This window comes from Portunus trituberculatus, chromosome 49 (genome assembly GCF_017591435.1).
Source record: "Portunus trituberculatus isolate SZX2019 chromosome 49, ASM1759143v1, whole genome shotgun sequence".
NCBI lineage: Eukaryota > Metazoa > Arthropoda > Malacostraca > Decapoda > Portunidae > Portunus > Portunus trituberculatus.
The window spans coordinates 6,976,348-6,994,609 of record NC_059303.1 but is presented as its reverse complement, the minus strand read 5'-3'; the positions used below and the strand labels follow the sequence as shown (position 1 = coordinate 6,994,609).

At 40.2% G+C, this 18,262-nt stretch overlaps 1 protein-coding gene across 1 annotated transcript in view; it reads left to right on the top strand.

The window, feature by feature from the left end:
- LOC123499369 (DNA-dependent protein kinase catalytic subunit-like) overlaps positions 1-18,262 on the top strand; it is a 68,260-nt gene that overhangs the window by 24,901 nt on the left and 25,097 nt on the right. Inside the window, exons 19-29 of the mRNA XM_045247282.1 lie at positions 7,062-7,270; positions 7,754-7,934; positions 8,327-8,538; positions 8,729-8,879; positions 12,592-12,770; positions 13,044-13,688; positions 14,107-14,250; positions 14,636-14,886; positions 15,049-15,339; positions 15,493-15,651; positions 16,214-16,369. Coding sequence (XP_045103217.1) covers positions 7,062-7,270; positions 7,754-7,934; positions 8,327-8,538; positions 8,729-8,879; positions 12,592-12,770; positions 13,044-13,688; positions 14,107-14,250; positions 14,636-14,886; positions 15,049-15,339; positions 15,493-15,651; positions 16,214-16,369 — 2,578 coding nt within the window. The remainder of the gene's footprint in view (positions 1-7,061; positions 7,271-7,753; positions 7,935-8,326; positions 8,539-8,728; positions 8,880-12,591; positions 12,771-13,043; positions 13,689-14,106; positions 14,251-14,635; positions 14,887-15,048; positions 15,340-15,492; positions 15,652-16,213; positions 16,370-18,262) is intronic.

The following is an 18,262-nucleotide window of genomic DNA, read 5'->3' as shown; positions in this document are numbered from 1 at the left end:
CAATTTTTAATCAAATTAAGATGTGTGGTTTCTAATCAAAGCTTTTATAATCAGATTTATTTTCTTGTTAACTGGAATGATGCTATAATCTTAACTTAATAGAATCAACTTAATAAAATCCTTATAAGTAGATGTAAATATATTTGTATATACATATTTTTTTGTTTTAGCCTAGCAGTGAAAAGTGGTTTAGTTGTTTGTTTACATTTCTCTTGGACTGTGATGCTCCGAGGCAGAACTTCCAAGTAGCAATTGGCCAAGATGAGCTGCTCTGTTGTTTATGAGTGGACAAAGCTGTCTGAAGAGTTTCTCATAGAGACCATTAATGGCCGAAAATAGCAATGAAAAATAAGCAACGACTTGCTGGGGGTGAAGGGACAGCCTTTTCTATCACAGACACCTGTTTTTCATACAAAAAAACTAGCAGTTCCACTGTCTCACTTACTTTCGTCCGCCGAGATTACAAAAATTCCCACCTGGCACTACACCTGCCAGCGCGGTGCCCGGCGCTGCCGATGAGATCAGCAGCGCTGCCCCTCAGTTAATTTTTGACGTGCATCATGTACACACGTTCTGCGCTTCCATCCCTGTTCCGCTTCTTGAACTTTTCAAGTGCTTTCTCTGCCGGTCTCTTCCTGCTTTCATGGCGAGGACCTTAATGGGCAGCATGCTCATCCAGAGCAACCTGCTGCTGCTCGGGAGAATAGTTTGCTGACGGACGTGGCTGCTTCCACGCCTGGTTCTTCTGGCTCTCAGTCATTGTCTAAGCCTTCTAGATAGGTTTGCTCGAGACCAGACTGCACCAGGGTCTTGGGCAGTTTCCTCCAGGACCCTCATTCTGTTTGTGTTAATTGCAGGGATACCTGGAACCCAGGTAAGAGGTGTGGTGAGTGTTCTACTTGGAGCAGTGATAAAGTCCTCGCTGCCTATAAGTACCAGTGTGGTTTGAGGCACAGGTGCGCCAAGGCAGTACATTCACATAGTTCTGTTGCCCACCCCTTTTGTAATGTCTCCTGTGATGTAGGCACATTACAGTATGTTAAAGCACCTCCTGTTCAGGGGACAAGGGATTCACCGGCTGCCTCTGTTTTGTCCAACATTCATGGCGGTTCGGAGACTTCATTTCAGGACGTTAGTGTTTTGTCCCAGGATGAGCTAACAGCTGGGGATTCAGCTTCCCAGCAGGACATTAAGCCTCCTATTGCTCTTGACCTCTCTTTGTTTTTGAAGTCTTGGCAGGAGGAGGTGCTTGCTTCTGTCAACTCTCTTGTTGCTTCTCAGATAGGAGATTTGCATAGTTCTGTGCCTGCCCCTGCTACTGGCCCCTCTCTTTCAGCTGTCCCCTCGTCTTTGGACCTGGACCTGATGCAGTTCAGTGTCCCGCCCCCCCAGAAGTCCTGACGCAAAAAGGTGTGTGCAGTCACACCAAGTCAGGAGGCCAGGGGGGCTGTACAAGGACTAGAGGTGCCTCTTAAGTGTTCACGTCCACCTAAGGATGACGCTAAAAGGATCAAGAAGTCCCGCCCCTCCTCAGTGGTGTCCCTTCTCAGGACTGGTTGGTGGGGGGATTGGGTGGAGGTGGGCTGGCGGGGTAAGCCTGCAACCCCCCCGCCCCTTTGGCCTTGAGTGAAAGTCCGGCCGGAAGAGACACTTGCCCTCTTGCCTTGTCTCCCCGTCCACAGGATGGCATGCTCATGCCTTACCCACGGGCTGCCTCCTCTGTCCTTTCAGCCAACATGGGCCCAGTGTCTGATGACCCCCCTACGGCCCAACAAACCCACTGTCCTGCTCGTACAAGTCTTTACAGCAGCCATGTTGCCTCTGTTTCGGCTGATGTGACTCCTCCTCGGCCTGACCTGACATGCTCAGACAGCCGTTGTCCCAGAGGTGATCTTTTTCTTGCTGATGTGTATGATCAGCGTGTCCTGCTTGGCTCTCCTCACCCTTCTTGTTCTGGGTGCAGGGTTCGGGTGCCTCGACATCTCCAGGGCCTGGTGGGGCACATCGCAACTCAGAGAGGCATGACGGGATACCAACAGGCCTGGAGGGGGATGAGGGGCGGGAGTTCCTGCCTCATGGCCCCTCCATGTACCATTGTATGATGAGCTACATTGACTTGGTGTTTGAGGATGCAATGGGCTAGCGTATTGACCTGGAACACCCAGTGGCCCCGGGTACCAGTACCTCACCTACAAGAAAGGGACCCATCCTCCTTGGAAGGGCACAGCCTGTCAAGTTTTTCATGGAGCAAGCTGACAGTGCTTATTTGAAGTCAAATGAGAAGAAACCTGTCTTGGTTGGCTATCCTTCGGGCAGGTTTGCTAAGATTTACAGTGTGGCGGGTCAGGAGGTTTATGGGAAAGCTGCCTCGGTTAACCCAGCCTCCACACCGCCTTACACCCTAGTGCCAGAGAGCCTCGCCTCCTCTGTGAACACCCCGGAGGTGGTCAGGATGGAGGGGGTAGTCGCCAGGTCAAGAGATGCCCTAAACTACTCCTTTTGGTGCTTGGGGGCCATGCATCTTCTGTCGGCTTGCAATCTCCCTGCATCCCTCTTAGACCTGGAGGGGCAGCTCTTTAAAGCTGTACGTATGGCGCTTAATGACGCTTGCAGGGACTCGACTTATGTCATCGCTAACTTGCGGGCCTGGAGGAGGGAGGCTTACCTCAGCCGCCTCAGACCCTTCTTCTTGCAGGTCGAAAAGGGCATCCTTTGGTCTTCCATTTTTACCCTCTCCTTTTTTATGAGGACCAACTTCAGGAGGCGCTACAGTCCTCGAAGAGCAATGCTGATAGGACGCTCCATGAGGCTGCACTCAGAGCTCTTGCCCGGCCGCGTCCTGCCCCAGGCATGCCTTTGGTGGAGCATGGTCCCCGGCCTTCTACCTCCACAGCTGTTAGGCCCTCTGCTGCTCCTGCCTGATGACCACCCATCACTGCTCGTGCCAGGGACTTCCAGCGGGTCTTTTTGCGGCTCTCACTCTTTTCATCCCCGTGTGCAAGGAGGGGGACGGAAGGACAAGCCTTTTCAGAAGTGACAACCTCTCCAGGGGGCAGTTGCGGGCTGTCTAGTCCACAGGTGAAAGGAGTGGCTCAAGATAGGGGCAGAGACGTGGATCCTTGACGTTCTAAGGGAAGGCTACAGGATTCCCTTCTCTGCCCCCCCTGCCATCACAACCAACTTCAAGGAGCCAAGAGTTTATGCCCCAGGATCACTCAAAGGACAAGTGCTTCGGTTGGAGATTCAACAACTAAAGACCAAGGGTGCCATAGAGGAAGCACCCCCTACAGCCACATGTTTGCCGTTCCGAAGTCCTCGGGAGGTTTCCAGCCCATCATCGACCTCTCCATCCTAAACAAGTATGTCGTCACCACCAAGTTCAAGGTGGAGACAGTCAGAACCGTCATGTCTGCAATACGACAGGACGACTGGATGGTGTCTCTTGATCTGAAGGAGGCCTATCTCTAGGTGCCTGTCCATCCAGACAGCCGGCATTTCCCGCGCTTTACTTGGGGGGCTGCCACTTACAATTTCAAGTCCTTTGCTTTGGCCTCTGTTCTGCCCCACAAGTCTTCACTCGACTCATGGCTTCTGTTTCTGCGGAGTTCCATCGTCAGGGCTTCCGCATCCTCAGATATCTGGATGACTGGTTAGTCCTAGCTTTTTTTTTTTTTTTTTATATATATATATCATGTGGGCTTTTCACGGGAATTTATGGGCTAAAGGGGATACTTTTTAGGGTACCTCTTATCTCAAACCCCACCCGCTAGGAAACTGTTACCCCAAGTGAGGAAGCCCAATGTACACTCGGACTGTGGACAGGATTCGAACCCATGTGCTTGGAGACCCTCAGACCCCAAAGCACGCATCGTTCCACTGTACCACGGCTTGAAGAGCCACAGCTTGTCTCATCGACATCTGTTCAGTTCTGGGGATTCACATAAATTGGGAAAAGTCCTCCTTGACTCCAGAAGAGAAGAGGACCTTCCTTAGGATGCAACTTACAGAATACAATTTGTTCCTTCCTCAGTTGTCCGTCCACACCTGCGAAGGACTGGTTGCGACTTCTCGGGCACTTGTCCTCCCTCATTCATCTAGTGCCGGGTTCGAGAAGGAGAATGCGCCTTGTTCAGATTCAGCTGAACCTACAGTGGGACAGACAGTCGATGGCAGACGACCATCCCGTCTGTTGGAACCTCAGCAGTTGTCGGGACCTGGAGTGGTGGCTGGAGGACCAGAACTTGGCACAGGGTCAATCCCTCCAACTGGCAATTCCGGACATCTTTCTCTTTACGGATGCCTCGAATGAAGGGTCAGGGACTTCTCTCCTTCAGGACTTTGTGAATGGCCTTTGGGACTGCCAAGAGAAGTCCCTCCATATCAGCGTCTTGGAACTCAGGGTGATTCGCCTGGGGCTCCAACACTGTGGATGTGCTGCGGAATTCTGTTGTTGCTGTTTTCTCTGACAACACCATTGCGCTCGCATACCTGAGCAAAGAGGGGGGTACCCACTCCATTCTCCTCAACAATGAGGCTCGGGAGATCCTAGACTGGGCTGAGGTTCATTCAGTGGGAATTTTGACTCAGTTTGTACTGGGCTCCGACAACGTGGTTGCCGACTGCCTCAGCAGGCAACACTAGATTCTGTCCACAGAGTGGACTCTTCACATGGACATGTGCCGTCAATTGTGGCGGGTATAGGACTACCCAACTGTCAATCTCTTCGCCACACGTCTCAACTACAGGATCCCGAATTTTGTCTCTCCATTTCAGGATCCCGAAGCAATTGCCACAGATGCCTTTCTTTACTATTGGGACAACCAAGACCTGTATACCTTCCCTCTTTTTCCTCTCATCAGGAAGGTGCTCAACAAACTTCGGGCTTCTAGCAACACCAGGCTCATCCTGATTGCACCTTTCTGGCCCCAGAAAGAGTGGTTTCCAGACCTGTTGGAGGCGTCACGAGAGCCACCCTGATGTCTTCCGCTTCGGCGGTACCTCTTGACTCAGCCTCACACCCACAGGTTCCATCGCAGTCTCCACGGGCTTCAGCTGACGGGGTGGAGACTGTCAAGCAATACTTGAGATATAGAGGCATCTCCTCTAAGGGGGCACAGTTCTTGGCACATGATAAGAGGCCTTCTACTTCTTTAAACTATCAGCACAAGTGGAAGAGGTACAGGAAATGGTGCAAGGACAACGGGCTTACCGTTTCCAACCCCATGGTCCAGAAAGTTGCAGATTTTCTTCTTTATTTATGCCAGGTTTGTCATCTTTCCTCCTCTGCTATCAAGGGCTACAAGGCCATGCTTAACAGCTTCCTGGCAATCAGAGGGTTGGACCTCAACAAAGACCAGATGCTGAGGCTTATTATCAGAGCCTGCTCTTCCCAGCCACAGAGGCCTATCAGGGATCTTTGACCTTCCTAGAACTTGGATGTGGTTCTTTGCTACTTAACCAAAGCTCCCTTTGAACCTCTGCAGCTCTCATCTACCAGAGACCTGACTAGAAAGTCTCTTTTTCTGCTTGCTCAGCGCAGAGGGTAGGAGAGATGCAAGCACTCTCTCACAAGACGACCTGGCAGGGACAGGATCTGCTGGTCTCTTATCTTCTTGAATTTATTGTTAAGACGGATATGGCCGACCACAGTACTCCACGGGAGTTTCGTATTAAGAGCCTTGCTACCGTCGTGGGTTCTGAGGATGTGGAGAGACTTCTATGTCTCGTTCGGGTGGTTCGTCACTACCTGCAGAGGACAGCTTTGCCTACAAGACCCTGCAACCTCTTTCTTGCTGTTAAGTGTCCTTCCAGACCTATGTCCAAAGCAGCAATTTCCTTCTTCCTATGGGATACCATCAAGTCAGCCCATGCTTCTTTCCCTGACTCTTCCTGCCGCGAGCTTAAGGTCCGTGCCCACGACATCTGTGGCATTGCTACCTGTATGTTCATGTGGAAGAACTGCTCTGTTCCCACTATCTTTAGGGCGGCTTGCTGGAGGACGCTGCTAAAAATGTGGTTGACTAACTCCTTCACCTGGCCATGCACAGCCCTGGGAAGTCCGCTCAGGGTTGTTCTTCTTGGGGGCTTTTTCGTATCGTCCTGGCACCTTCAGCCAGGGGGTAGAGAGTCAGTAGCTGGGATGGAGCGCTCTTCTCAGCTAACTCCTCCAGTCATGGGCATCTGCACGCTCCTATGACACTTACCACTGGTCACCTAGGGCTCTAATTCTTGAGACACATGGGTCAAGGAGTACTCCCATGAACCTGGTTGCATTCTCCAGCACCCTCTTCTCCACGTCAACCTCTACCACGGGTTAGTGTCTCCACAATTAACAGTTTTTTCCACTCTCTATGCCTGCCACATCCTGTTGACTCCCACCTCCTTAAATGTTGGAGTCTGCTAGTTTTTTTTTTTTTTTTGTATGAAAAACAGGTGTCTGTGATAGAAATGTAATTTTTAATGCTAAAATTAATTTCATCACTTACGTGTTTTTCATACAAAAACAAGTGCCCTCCCTTCTTCCCCCAGTCTGTTTCAATGTACATGAAAATTAACTGAGGGGCAACACAGCCGATCCCATCGGCAGCGCTGGGCACCGCGCTGGTAGGCATAGTGCCAGGCAGGAATTTTTGTAATCTTGGCGGACGAAAGTAAGTGAGACAGTGGAACTGCTAGTTTTTATGTATGAAAAACAGGTAAGTGAAGAAATTAATTTTTGCATTAAAAATTAGATGTTACAGTTGACAAACGCGACAAAGGCAGAAATGAGTTTGTGTGTGACAAAAAGCATCAACAAAAGTTGACAGTCTTTAGAAAATTGACAGAAAAAGTTGATGGAAAAGTGGTAGTGTGACGCTGTCTTTACTGACTAGGGCTCAGATCTTACAGTATATAACAGTTTCAAACATGGTAAAAGATATGTATATAATACTTCTGCTTTTGCTGTAGCTTCTGTTAATTTTTTTTATTTATTTTATATGGAGTGGTTGTTAAATTCTATTTACTTTTATTTATTTCATTTTGATGTCTATTTATTTAGTCATTTATTTATTCTCATTCAGGTTCTCAGCAACAAGAAGATATTCAGGCCAAATATCCTATGGCTGCCCTGTACCACCACATTTTCCAGGCCATGCTGCAACTTGCTTGTGACCCTGACCAAGTCACTCGCCAGCTGTTCTTCACACTCACTCACCAGACAATTCATTGGTTTACCAACAATAGAAAATTTGAAAATCCCGATACTGCAGTTCTCTTGGAGTCAATAATGGTAATATTGCACGTGATTTTTCCCCCACAGTTGTAATAATTTCGCATCCTCTTTCTTTAAAAAAAAGAAAAAAAATGGATGGTTTAAATTTTAAGTGAACAAAAAGTTCAGTATTGAGAGTTTAGAAAGAAATATATCGGTAGGTTTAGAGAATAGAGTTCACAGAAGACTGAAAGATTCATGAATGATCAAGATGTCCAATTGATGGCAAGATTGCTGAAGATTTCTTTTGGTCTGGAATTGTATAATGAATTATAAACTAATTGGAACAGAGCTAACATTAGTTAATGATGCAATTTTTGATAATGCTTATAATAGCATTTGATGTTTACAAAGGTTGCAGTATTTCAATTTCAACTAATTTAGATAGATAAGGCTACAGCTAAATAGCAAGAGGATCTAAATTATAATAGATTATATAAGTGCTATAAATGTTCTTTGATAGATAAAAGTAATTTAAAAGTAGAATATTTTTTTTACCAGGAGGGAATAGTGACTGCCAACAATCCAGCTCTAAGGGATGTCAGCGCCCAGTGTCTGGCAGAGTTTGTGATATGGTCACGCAAGCAGTCCCCTGAGAAGAACCAAGCATCATTAAACTTAAAATCAATTCTTAAGAGGATATTCTCTTTTTGCAAGCATCCAAGTGCATTTAAACGTCTGGGTAAATTTTTAATGTTTCATGTGTATGCTGTATTGGTTTAAAGTTTGTAAAAACTGTGTTTAATTATTAAGATTACTATTGTGCTATTTTCTTTATGTAGTGATATGAATCACAGCATAAAAGATATTTGAATTTCATCACTATAGTAGTACACAACACCTCTGTGTTCTGATGTCTAATGTGCCATATAACAAATATTCAACATCAAAGATAAAGATGAGTGCTAAAGCCACACAAAACTATAGCACATGCCCCTAACTTTTACCTTTACCTTGTAAAAAGTTCAGTACATAGATACAAAAGAATAGCTGACTGTAAAGGAATTAGTCATATTATCTTATTACTATTTATTTATTCCTTTGCATAACTGCATAACCTATCCATTTTTCCAGGTGGATCGCTGGCTTGGAACAGCATATATCGTGAGGTGCGGGAAGATTCCTTGGCAGTAGAGATGTGGACTCTGGAAATATTAAGTCATTTGATGTCAGCCCTTGACTTGGCCCAAAATGATGATCCTGCTTTAGGTACTCATGAACAGACCAGAGCAGCGATTCTGCACGTGAGACGCATTTTAATAGTGAGAAAAGAACTATTCTGGAAGGTCAGTGAATTGTACAAGAAAGCTGATTGTGCATGTAACTTGTGTTGACTAAAATTTATTAAGTATGATAATAGTACACTACATTGACTTTGATAAGAATTTTTAGTAATGAAATTAATTCTCTCTTGTTAGTTAGTATAAGGAGAAATCTATTTCAACAGAATAATTAATGTAATTTTGATAATAACAGACATCATCAAATCGTAGGATTCCAGTAGACTTTGAAGGTGGAACTTTTGAAGACATGCTACTTTGGTTGTTGGAGCAATGTGGCAGTCCCAAGACCCTTGTGAGACATATAAGTATGGAACTTCTTGAATCTCTAGCACCTCACAGTAAAGGTAAGTCATATGTAAGTTGCATAATACTGGAGTATTTCAGTATGAGATTCGTTGCTGTTTTGGAGTTCTTAGGAACAGGCATCAGATGTATAAAGATAAATTTCTTCTTTTTTTGCAGTCGATAGTTTTGCTGCATCTCTAACTTTGGGACTTAGATCATTGTCATCTATAGTGGAGGCATAGTTGGTCTTATTCTCTCTGTGGTGATACAGGCAACTTTTTGGAATGATGCCTTGTGAAGATGTATGCTGTCCCCTAAAGCTAACTTATTAATTTGCTAAGGAAGATAGGGTTGATTGAAGGCATGTGGATATTTTTTTCAGCCATGGATCATTAACTTCAAAAGTGGCAAGGAAGAGGAGTGAGAGGACTCGCATTTATATATTTATGCCTGTGACAGGAAGGCATGTAGGAGTCAGGGTGATTAAGAAATTTTGATCTAGATACTTTGTCATGATTAGTTTCCTTCATTGACAAACTTGATAAATAGTAATGGATCATACAGGAAAAATGTTATTCCTGAAGTAAGCTTAAATGCATTGCCTCTTATTAAAATTTTAATGAATATTTTTAAATAGAAATATTTCAAGGAAATTGTGGTAAAGATTATAATATATATATATATATATATATATATATATATATATATATATATATATATATATATATATATATATATATATATATATATATATATATATATATATATATATATATATATATATATATATATATATATATATATATATATATATATATATATATATATATATATATATATATATATATATATATATATATATATATATATATATATATATATATATATATATATATATATATATATATATGTATACAGTGGTACCTTGAGATACGAAAGCTTCTGTATACGAAAATTTCATTTTATGAAATGGTATGCGAAGATTTTTTCGCTACATATTTTGAAAAATTACTCAACGTACGAAACATACGAAACAAAACTCGAAATTCCCATGTGCAGAAAATTTTAAAATTCGCGCCACACAAGTCGTCTTCTTGCGCAGTTTAATGACATTTGCCTGAGTCATTTCAGGAACATATTGAAAAGTAGGCAGAAACAAAGTTCCTTGGATCGTTATTTTTTTAAAGGTTTCCTGGTCAAGACGGCCCCTGACCACGATGGCCCCTCACGATGGGCTTCCCCGATGGCCCCATATTTACTCGTACCATGATGGCCTCATATGTCTATCCTAACAGCCTCATGTTTACCATGACGACCCCACACCAAATTTTGGGTTATTGTCTTCTTATTTCTTTCATTATGTTAACATGTTAACCATGAATGGCAACTCAGCGTTCCTGAGGTAGTGTTTTGTAGTATGGAGTGTTAAAACCCATAACGTATTGGTACACTGGTGTACCCTGTGCATGTAGTGCATATGTATATACAGGGTGTAACACGACTTTCTGTAAATATTGAAAGAGGTGAGAGAACATGCATTTATTAGCAGAAAATGTTATATACACATATGCATTTTAAGGTTTTGTTTACCCGTAAGATGATTTTAAAATTTCTGAGAGGCACGTGATAGCCCATTGTGTTTTTTATGAGGTGACGATGACTTGCTGGCTTGCTGCAGCAGCCGGAGGTGCCACTTGGCTAAAAATCTAATGTTTTAATGTTATGTTTTGCAATCTGTGGAATGTTACAGTATCTTACATTTTAAGACAGATTGTATTAACAAGTATGCAATTTACTGATAAACATTACATGATAACATTATTGCAGTGATTAAAAGTAAGTACTCACGTACGTACTACGTGGTACAGTACCTATCACTGGGTGAGGAAGGAGGGGGAAGGATGGAGTAGTGGTGAGCAACTGATTTGTTAATACAATCCGTCTTAGTACAAGATGTTGTATTAACAAGTATAATTTCAAACCATCTTACGGGAAAAAAAAAAAAAAAAGCTGTGGTTGTTGTGGTAAACATGGGGCCGTCAGGGAGGGCCGTCGTGGTCAGGAGTCATCTTGACCATGACCCTTTTGAAAGAGGCCATTAGTGAGTCAAGGTGAAGGTCAAAGTGATCCAAAAAAATAGAGAAGGGAAGAAGAGTCTGATGAAAATTAGAAACTGAAAAAGAAATATTAATTTTAAGCGTCCCATAAAGAGTCTGATGAAAATTAGAAACTGAAAAAGAAATATTAATTTTAAGCGTCCCATAAAGTTAAGCGTTAATTGATGAAATTTAGAAACTGAAAAAAAAAGATGATAATTTTAAGCATTTCACAAAGTTAAGTGTTAATGTTTCCTGCCATTTACTATATTTTCTGCCGTTTGCCCTCCTCCCTGCTGCCACTTTCGCTTTCGGACGTCGCCTCACTCGAAAGGTAACGTTCCATATTTTCGTATCATTTTCGTATTATCATTTTTCATTTATTATTGCCTTATATTCTATTATCTACTTCATTTACATGTATTAATGGTTAGGTTAAGTACATTGAATGATTTAAATGTATTTGGCTCTTATTTCATTCTGGTTTTACCCTTATTATAAAATTTAATGTGGTGTTTTCGTAGGGCTTGGAACGAATTAGGCAATTTACATGCAAAATGCGACTCATTATATGAAAAAATCATGATACGAAAGCCACTCTGGAACAAATTTATTTTGTATCTAGAGGTACCACTGTATATATATATACAGTAAGTTCTCGCAGATAGCGAGTGTTATAGACTGGCAAAACTCTCGCTACCTGTGAAACCGCTATCTGAGAGGCAAACTTCTTATCTAAGAAAATAGAAATAGTCTGAGACTCCAAGTCTGACCCCCTTATTTTCCGTGTATAACCACCTATTTAATACAAAATTAGAACTACTACTACTAATAATAATAATAATGATTTATATTAATACAATAGGATACATAAACTCACTTTTAAGGGCTATGAAGTGCAGTTTATTGAAAGAACAGTGCAAAAAAAAGAGTGAGGTGGGTTATGCCTACTGGCGCTGGGTGCTGGGGCCGGATTGCTGGTCGGAGCTGTCTGTCTGTCCGTCCGTCCGTCCATCCGTCCGTTCGTTCACTCACTCGTGCCAATCTCTGAATTCTGTTTGCCTTTATTTCCTCTTCTTCCCATCCATCAAACATATCCTCATCTACGGGTAGTGCATCCTCTTCAGCTAAAACAGGTTGGTTGTCGAAATCATCATCATCACTGGCATTGATGATCATCTGAAGTGTTGCCCTTTGTCTCTCATGTTGGTTTCGCATCAATTTGGTGATTAAAGTTTGTTGCCTGGCTTCAATTTTCTTATTTAATTTAAGGTTAAACAAGTTGGTTAGCTTACTCAGGAGGTGTTTGGCTTCATCAGTCTCTTCAAGCATAAGATCTTCGACTTTGGTTTCATGCTGCAGCCCACTCGCTCGCTCGGTGCTCGACCATCAAGCATCGCTACCTGTGCAGCGGTAATCGCTATGAGAACGTCGCCACTTGGTCGCTACCCGCGAAAGCGCTATGCAAAAAAAAAGCTATCCGAGAGGCCTTACTGTATGTATGTATGTATATATATATATATATATATATATATATATATATATATATATATATATATATATATATATATATATATATATATATATATATATATATTTATTTATTTATTTATTTATTTATTTATTTATTTTATGGCTCTACTTACATTAATACACTTTTGTTTCTGTTATCCAGATCATACATCTGTTCATAAGTTTATTGGACAACAACTGGAAAAGCCTGAGAACATAAAGAAGTTAGTGGATATTACTGAAGGAGGTGGACAGGCAGGATTGGGCATTAAACACCACGCAAAGCCAACGTCCCTGGCCAGTACTGAAGTTACAGGAAATCTTATGAATATTTATTTTGAGGTATGAATGATGTACTTTATAAACAGTTTATTACTGTTATATGGAAGATGAATAATGGAAATTCTCAAAAATATCTTTCTTCCTTTTAACATGTAACCATTTGTTGTTTTATTCAGAAATACTATGTAAAAAATATGTTAGGTGAGGGATTGAATATTTATAAAACCTAACTGAAGTTTTTAAGTATGAATTAATTGAATCAGATGTGATTATGACATGCAGTTGTTTAATATTTACTTGTATTTTTAACTGTTGACCATTTGTCTTTTCCAGGCTTTATTAGCTGCTCTAGATTGCTATAGCTGGTTGATTGGAAAAGGAATTGTTCCAGCTGACAAACTGTTGAAATGGAAAGAGAGTAAGATACTATGTGCCTCTTCTTACTTCCTTCAGAACATAGCTACAAAGTCATTACCTCAGTATGTGAAAGAAAACCTCATAGTATCTGAAACTGGATCTGTAAGAAATCCACTTGAATATGAAGCCTCAAACAAGTTGAAATGTACTGTGATTGTGCGACTGTTTGATTTTGTTTGTGTCTTGTTGCAAGATGGAGTACAGTCTGTACAGCTCCTAAATGAATGCTCCATCTTTACTGCAGATATGTATGATTTAATACTTCAATGTGTTCTGAACCCATCCAATGTCGGATTTGATATTAAAGACACAGAAGTCACCAAACACTTACCGTCACGTATGGAAGAAGTATTAAAAGTTATGAAAAAGAAAGTTCCAAATGAAGTATCTGCAGCCTTTATCCAAACTCTTGAAAAATATTTAGAAAATCCCCAGTATGATGTGTTGGAAACATTTACATCACCATTGGCTGAAGGAGTTAATGTTCCTTTAAAAAACCAGCATATCATTGAAGGCCTCCAGATCTTACAGAGAAGTGGGTGGCTGGCACAATGTTCTGTGGTATGTGTACATTGTTTTTATCATATGTTTTGTTATTTCAAAAATTGCAGTTTTCAAAAATAATGTTTCAAGATTGGTAAGTGCATTAGTATTCTACTCTAGGATTGTATCTGATTTTAGTAAAAAGTATACTTAATGAAGTACTGAGTAAATGTGTAGTGTCAAATGGTAACTATTGTGAACATTATGTTTACAGTTAAACCTTATTATTATTATTATTATTATTATTATTATTATTATTATTATTATTATTATTATTATTGTTTTTATTTACTGTTGGTTATTTGCTGATTTCTTTAGCTTTTCTCTTCTGCATGGATGATTGAATTAAATTAAAATCCTTTGTAAATCATCATACAACCAACAAAGAAACAGGTAATCAGACAAAGCGTGTTATAGTGACAATCATATATTCCAGATAAGGAAGTCTTTGGCATCTCAGCTGATCATGTGGTTGTGTAACTCTTTATTCACTGTGCATGGAAGTGCATCAGCTCCACACCCAACTCAACTGCCTTTCTTACATGTTGTTCTAGATTTTGCTGTTACTCTCGACTCACAGGTGAGTGAAAATTGTACTTGTTTACCAAAGATCATTATTTTCAATATTTTGTGCTTGTAATATAATGGATTTGAAAAATACTGTTTTAAGTACAATAACTACATTTAATTTTGAAATTTATCAAGATAACTTGATAACATCCCATCTGTGTACGAGTATTTACCATGTGTTTGTTGTCACCAAGAAGTGGCTGTGGTGTAATGGTTAACATGTCTGCCTGGGAAGTGTGAGGTCATGGGTTCAATCCGTTTCTCTGATGAACCCTCTACTTTAACAATATGTAGACAAATTAGTTTTCATATAACTGTAGCTTAATCGCTTAAATGATAATAATATATTCACTAGAGAAGAAAACTGCATCATTCACAAGGTGTTCTAATTTCAGGTGCTTGAGTTGCTGGTGAAACAAGTCACAAATATGGAAGAGGTTAAAGGTATTACTGGGCAAAAAATTGAAAAGGGGTTCCACATATTCAATATTCTTGGCAACAAGATAATACCCCACATCTTGCCTTGCTGTGACCTGATTGTTACTACATTGCTAGAACTTGTTAAGGAAGGAAAATTTCTTGAGGTGATGAGTTTCAATGGCATATTACTGAACACACTCATAAGGAATTCTGAACTTAGGAAAAAGTATGTTGATTTTAATGTTATTTCACTGGTAACATAATGATAGGCTATTGCATTATGAAATCTGAATTGCAGATATTGTAATATTCTTGGAAGATTGGGAAAATTTTACTTAAAAGATGTTTATAACAATAATTTTTAATCTATCTGAATTGATTGTTGAAGGCACTCAGTAAAAGTGGTCCAAGCTTTCCTGCACCATTGGAACACATACTCCACTGAAGCTGGGAAATCAAGCATCCATCAAGAGTCCATTATGGATTTGTTGTCTTCACTTTTCTTAGTAGACCGAGAAGGTACTATGAAGGCACACTGTTCTGCTGAAGATGCTGATGTATTAAAGTTCTACAGAAGGCTTTTGATTGATGATAAAGCAATGCTCAGTATGAAAAATAAGGCCTTGAAGCTTCTGCCATTTTTCCTTACCATGTCTAAACAAGTTTCCAAGTCCATCAGGTATGTGTGGATCCCCATGAAAAAGAGAAGCTTGTATATGGATGAATTCTACTGTAAAGAAACTACAATCATATCAAAATGAATATCACTTTGGAAATATTTTGTACTACATGCTTTGTTTCATTTTAAGGAATGTAGTTATTATATTTTCAGTGAGGATTTGGAAATGGTCAGTTTCAAGCATTTCCCCATGCAGTCCTCAGAATTTTCTGTTGGAGGAACTCGTGATCGAGATTATCATCAAGCCCTGAGTGAAATACTGACTGCTCTTGAACTGTCATTATCTTTAGAACTTCTCAAATTCATTCTTCAGTAAGTTTTCCCTTGCTAATCTTTGTGATTGTTGTATTATAGATTTCATGCAGGAGTAATAGTATTTGGGATCATGGGACATTTTAGACCCTCTGATGACAAGAATCCACTTGCACATTGACTTTATTTCATGATGATAATAAACTCATACATAAATGAAGTGTGTACAGTTTTTATGAGATTTAAGTAGTTTGTCAGTGGGTTCTGATTTCCTACATCAGATGATTGTGTGGGTCTTCGTGAAGCATTGTGGATAGTGACTATGCAGATCTAATCTTCCTTTTCCTTATGCACACTTCTTGTGATACATTGCAGTAATGTATAGTGTATTATTTGAGTATATTAATGATCAAAAAGTGGATTACTTCTTAATGAAGTAACTGGTTGATATTTGAATGACATAAACCTAAATAGTTTTTTAAGGTCTCTAGGATAGATATATCATATTTCTTTGGTAATATCTAATTTACATATTTAAACTAATTTAAAAAAAAAATTTATTTTGCTTTATAGGCTTCATTGTTTGTGATTGTCATTTGGAAAACTTTCTTTTAATTTACAGAGTGTTTTGTAATGAAGATAAGCACCGATATGAAGAAGCATTTAATGTGTCACTGGAGAAATTCATTAAAAGACAACACGTTTCCAAACAGATTGATACCTTGAAATTTGTCTATGACATGTATGCAAACCAGTCTCATGGCAAGCAGAATATAAGGTATAATTTATAGTTATTATTATTATTATATATATATATATATATATATATATATATATATATATATATATATATACACACACACACACACACACACACACACACACACAGTAAAATGGAGAGAGAGAAAACATAAAAAGGTGATAAATAATATCATTAATGTGGTGCAAGAGGAGGAAAAGACCTAGTACAAGAAATAGAGGACTTCCATAGAATTGGAAAGTTCACAAGAGAAGGTATGAGGCCAATAAGAATCAAACTTAAGTCACAAAAGGATGTAGATGAATTGGTGGAGAAGTCATGGAGGCTAGCCCAGCAGGAAACAACAAGGAAGATTTGGTTGAGAAGAGATCTCGGTGAAAAGGAAAGAGAAATGTTAAATGAGTTGAGAAAGGAGGCTTTGAAAAAAATGAAGAGAGGACAGAAGAGGAGAAGAAAGAGTTTTTCTGGAGAATCTTGGATATGAGACTGAGGAAGTGGTTCATAACCCAGAAAAGTACAGCAAGAAAGGACTAAAGAAACTTACATATGAGCGAAATGTAATGTATTCCAACATAAATGGAGTGATATCGGGATTTTAGAACTCAACGATTACTTGAGGGACAAGAACCCAGATATTGTGGGTCTTACTGAAACAAAACTGAGAGAGGGAGAAGACCTGATGAAGGTTGGAGAAGGGAAATATAACGTTTGGAAAAGAAATAGAGTAGGTAAGATGGGAGGAGGAGTGATGTTGCTGGTTAAAAAAGATATAAAGGTGGATCAAGTGAAAAAGGTATGGGAAAGGCAGAAGTGCTAAAGATCAGAGCAGAAACTAATGAAGGAAAAAAGAGGCACTACATAGTGGTGTACGTACCACCTAAGACAAATGCATGGTCAGTACAGGAATATGAAGAAATGATAAGTGATACAGGAACATGTCTGGAAGAAATGTTGGGTGGCTGTGAACGAACTATAATGATGGGAGATTTTAATTGTAAAGAGGTGTGTTGGGAGGACTGGTCAATGGAAGGATCAGAGACAACATGGGGAAATACACTATTGACACTGGCAATGGAAAATGTGTTAACTCAGTGGGTCAAAGAAGATACTAGGTTTGGAGGAGAGGGAGCATCGTCAAGACTGGACTTGGTCTTTAGTACAGAGCCAATGGTCATTGAGGAGATGAGGGTGGAGTGCCCTTTAGCAAAGAGTGATCATGCAGTTTTGGAGTTCAAGGTGATAGACGAAGAGAAATCTAGAAGAAATGAAGAATATAAAGTGGGAAGATGGAATTATGCCAAGACAGATTTTGGAAACCTAAAGAAATTCTTTCAAGAGACAAATTGATGAAATTCAAGAGTGCTAAGGAGCAAATGAAAAGTGGAAGGAATTTATAAAAATATACAAAGAAGGTGAGAAAAATTTGTACCAATAAGACAACATAGAGAAGTTGGAAAGCAGGACTGGTTTAACGATAGATGTGAAAAGGCTAGAACAAGAAAAGAGGATGCATGGAAGAGGTGGAGAAGGAAAAGACGGATTAAGCAGTGGAAAGTTACAAAAGAGCAAGAAATGAATATGTGTTGATTAGAAGAGAAGAAAGAAAGAAACAAGAAAAGGATATAATTGATAAATGTAAAGACCAACCAAGGCTTTTTTACAGACATGTGAACAACAACATCAAAAATAGAGAAAGTATTGAAAGTTTAGAAGTAAATGGAGTATGCAGTGAAGATCCCAGGAAATGGCAGAGGCTATGAATGGATGCTGGAAGGTATTCACAAAGGAGACTGCTTTTGACAAACCACTGGTAATGGAACAGAAAGGGATTATGAAGGAGTTTCAAGTAACGGTGGAGGAGATCAAGAACATGATGGGGAGTTTAGAAGTGAGAAAAGCTGTGGGACCTGA